This window comes from Cervus elaphus, chromosome 13, assembly GCF_910594005.1.
Source record: "Cervus elaphus chromosome 13, mCerEla1.1, whole genome shotgun sequence".
In the NCBI taxonomy this organism is placed as follows: Eukaryota; Metazoa; Chordata; class Mammalia; order Artiodactyla; family Cervidae; genus Cervus; species Cervus elaphus.
The window spans coordinates 70,825,185-70,829,153 of NC_057827.1; the positions used below are offsets into that span (position 1 = coordinate 70,825,185).

At 54.3% G+C, this 3,969-nt stretch overlaps 1 protein-coding gene across 1 annotated transcript; it reads right to left on the minus strand.

Annotated features, from left to right (window-relative positions):
• Positions 1–1,916: 1,916 nt before the first annotated feature.
• LOC122706874 (translation initiation factor IF-2-like) lies at positions 1,917–3,743 on the minus strand. The gene is made up of 2 exons (XM_043922401.1): positions 3,120–3,743; positions 1,917–2,401 (listed from the first exon to the last, which is right to left on the minus strand). Exons 1-2 carry the CDS (start codon positions 3,620–3,622, stop codon positions 2,374–2,376), a joined length of 531 nt encoding a protein of 176 aa, XP_043778336.1. The 5' UTR covers positions 3,623–3,743; the 3' UTR covers positions 1,917–2,373.
• Between the last annotated feature and the right edge of the window lie 226 nt (positions 3,744–3,969).

Genomic DNA, 3,969 nt, shown 5'->3' on the forward strand with positions numbered 1-3,969 from the left:
AAAAGAAGAGAAGCAAAAGGAAAAGGAAAAAGGAAACATATACCCATTTGAACGGAGAGTTCCAAAGAATAGCAAGGAGAGATAAGAAAGCCTTCCTCAGCGATCAATACAAAGAAATAGAGGAAAACAATGGAATGGGAAAGACTACAAGAAAATTGGAGATACCAAGGGAACATTTCATGCAAAGATGGGCTCAATAAAGGACAGAAATGGTATGGACCTAACAGAAGCAGAAGATATTAAGAAGAGGTGGCAAGAATACACAGAAGAACTATACAAAAAACATCTTCACAACCCAGAGAATCACGACGGTGTGATCACTCAACTATAACCAGTCATCCTGGAATTCGAAGTCAAGTGGGCCTTAGGAAGCATCACTATGAACAAAGTTAGTGGAGGTGATAGAATTCCAGTTCAGTTCAGTTCAGTTCAGTTGCTCAGTTGTGTCAGACTCCTTGCAACCCCATGGACTGCAGTACACCAGGCCTCCCTGTCCATCACCAACTCCCGGAGTTTACTGGGAGTACACTGGAATTCCAGTTGAGCTGTTTCAAATCCTAAAAGATGATGCTGTGAAAGTGCTGCACTCAATATGCCAGCAAATTCGGAAAACTCAGCAGTGGCCACAGGAATGGAAAAGGTCGGTTTTCATTCCAATCCCAAAGAAAAGCAATGCCAAAGAATGCTCAAACTACCACACGATTGCACTCATCTCACACGCTAGTAAGGTAATGCTAAAATTCTCCAAGTCAGGCTTCAACAGTATGTGAACTGTGAACTTCCAGATGTTCAAGCTAGATTAAGATAAGGCAAAGGAACCAGAGGTCTAATTGCCAATATCCATTGGATCATCAAAAAAGCAAGAGAGTTCCAGAAAAGCAGCTACTTCTGCTTTACTGCCTATGCCAAAGCCTTTAACTGTGTCGATCACAACAAACTGTGGGAAATTCTTCAAGAGATGGGAATACCAGACCACCTGACCGGCTTCCTGAGAAATCTGTTTGCAGGTCAAGAAGCAACAGTTAGAACTGGACATGGAACAACAGACTGGTTCCAAATCAGGAGAGGAGTATGTCAAGACTGTATATTGTCACCCTGCTTATTTAACTTATATGCAGAGTACATCATGAGAAATGCTGGGCTGGAGGAAGCACAAGCTGGAATCAAGATTGCTGGGAGAAATATCAGTAACCTCAGATATGCAGACAACACCACCCTAATGGCAGAAAGCGAAGAAGAACTAAAGAGCCTCTTGATGAAAGTGAAAGAGGGGAGTGAAAAAGCTGGCTTTAAGCTCAATATTAAAAAAACTAAGATCATGGCATCTGGTCCCATCACTTCATGGCCAATAGATAGGGGAACAATGGAAACAGTGACAGACTTCATTTTGGGGGCTCCAAAATCACTGCAGATGATGACTGCAGCCATGAAATTAAAAAACGCCTGCTGCTTGGAAGAAAAGTTATGACAGCGTATTACAAAGCAGAGACATCACTTTGCCAACAAAGGTCCATCCAGTCAAAGCGAGACTACTGGTTTTTCCAGTGGTCATGTATGGATGTGAGAGTTGGACTATAAAGAAAGCTGAGCGCTGAAGAATTGATGTTTTTGAACTGTGGTTTTGGAAAAGACTCCTGAGAGTCCCTTGGACTGCAAGGAGATCCAGTCAGTCAATCCTAAAAGAAATCAGTCCTGAACCTACATTGGAAGGACTGATGCTGAAGCTGAAACTCCAACACTTTGACAACCTGCTGCAAAGGACTGACTCATTGGAAAAGACCCTGATGCTGGGAAAGATTGAAGGTGGGAGGAGAAGGGGACGACAGAGGGTGAGATGGTTGGATGGCATCACTGGCTCAATGGACATGAGTGTGAGCAAGCTCCGGGAGTTGGCGATGGACAGGGTAGCCTGGTGTGCTGCAGTCCATGAGGTTGCAAAGAGTCGGACACGACTGAGCGAGTGAGCTGATTCTTACATACAAGTTTTAAGATTATTTTGGCCATTGAAAAGACCTGGGGCTCTCCCTGGTCCTCATTTCTTTTGTTCAGATCATGCTTTATATGGCTCTGTAGGAGTTTCCAGCTTTCTTCATATAGGTCGTGTGCCTTTCTTTGTGTACTTAAAGTTTTTGTTTTGTTTCCCATCACTGTAGGGAATGCAATAGATTCCCCATTTCTAGAAGCTCATTAGTGGAATAGAAAAAAAATGATGGATTATTCCATATTCTCTCTTCCTGCCTATTCACCAGATTATTTTATTCACACCAGTGGTTTTTACTAGTTTTTCATTCTTCTTTTCCAGTGTTTATGCTGATCCTCTCAGTCTCATCTATATTCATAAGTGGGATGGCTATTTTTCTGTACCATCTGTTATCAGCTGGTGGGGGGGCTCCGCCTTTTCCTCTGGGATGGAATAGAGCCGCACTCAGACTGGTCTCTAAAGGCGGGCAGAGGGCTGCTCCTCCTGCGGCCTGCACCCCCACCCCGCCCCGCATCCTCCCCACCCCACCCCGCATCCTCCCCACCCCGCCCCGCAGCCTGCAGGACAAACCAGCTACGGCTGCCCTCCCCTCATGGGGGAGGTTTGAGGAGTCGGGGGCCTTTGGCTGACGGCACCTCTCAGCCTGGGGAGTAACTGCTCGGCCCCCAACTTGTAGGTCTGGGGGCGGGGGAGGAGAAGCCGGGTGACGGCCCACCAAGGCGGGCAGGGGGAGCCAGGCGGCCCGCTGCTGGGTGCCGGCATCCTCAGAGTCCCAGAGACCTCCCAGCAGGGCCCTCTGGGAAGAGACGACCGCCTGTGCAGGGCAGGCCTCCAGGGGCCGGCCCTCAGCACAGAGGCGCCCAGTCCTGGAGGGCTCCGCGTCCGCCTCTCCTCACCTCGACCCCAGGCCCCCGGCCTCCCCGCCACTTTCCTGCGGAGCCCGGGCTCCCATTCTCGGGGAGCGCCCACTCTGGGCACCTGCACCCTCTCCATGGATGCCCTTGACGGCTCCTCCATCCCTTAAAGGAAAGGAAGTTGACCCAAGCGTGCCCCCACCCGGCCTCCTCCATCCTCCCCTCCCCGCGGGGCTCCTCCTTAGTCGGGGTGGGGGTCGGGACGGGAGGGGACGCTCACGTACTTGACACCGGGGTCCTCCCGGCGCGCTGGCCGAGCGCAGGTCCCGGGATTGAGTCCTCGGGCTCTGAGTCCGGCGGGGACACGGCGGCCAGCGACCCAGCACGGAGCTTCCCGAGCCGCCTCCGGTGCCGCGTCCCCGCTCCCTGTGGTGACCCCAGGGCCTGTCCACCGTGGGCCGCCCAGGCCCGGCCCCTGAAGCGCAGAGCCGTGTGGCTCGATTTCAGAAGGCCCTTCCCTGTGGCCGCTGGAGAGGAGAAGCGCGGGGGCTCTGAGACGGGGGTCTCTGCCGGCCGGCCCCTCAGGACCAGGAGAGGGGCCGTCTCCCCGGGGCCCCTCCGCCGAACACGGGGCTGGATGGGCTGCGAGCCTCATAGTCCGGTTCCCTCCTCCCGGGGCGGGAGCGGGGAGAGCCCACGCTGGAAAACTCGTCTGTCCGCTTCCTGCTCGGCTTCCGCGCGTCGTCCCCGGTCGTGGTCTCCCACGTCCCCTCCGGGCTCCGTGCATCCCGGCCCTGCTGCCCCGGGGCTCCCCTCCTCTGCCGCCGGTGCGGCCTTTTCCCGGGGTCCAACCCCCCTCCCCAGGGTCCCGGCCTTTTCTCGGGGTCCGCCCCCAACAGGGTCCCGGCCTTTTCTCGGGGCCCGCCCCTCCCGCTCGGGCCCACCCTCTCCTCACCCGGCCACGCCCACCTCCGGGGAAGAACCTGCTGGTTGACCACAGGGCGCCCCCTGGTGGGCTAGTGGAGCGAAGGGCAGGGGTTCCCCAAGGGTCGGTCAGCAAGGCCTGGGGGACCAGCCTGGTAAGCTGGGGCAAACTCGGGGACACGGCCCTCCAAGGGGAGGGAACAGCCTGTG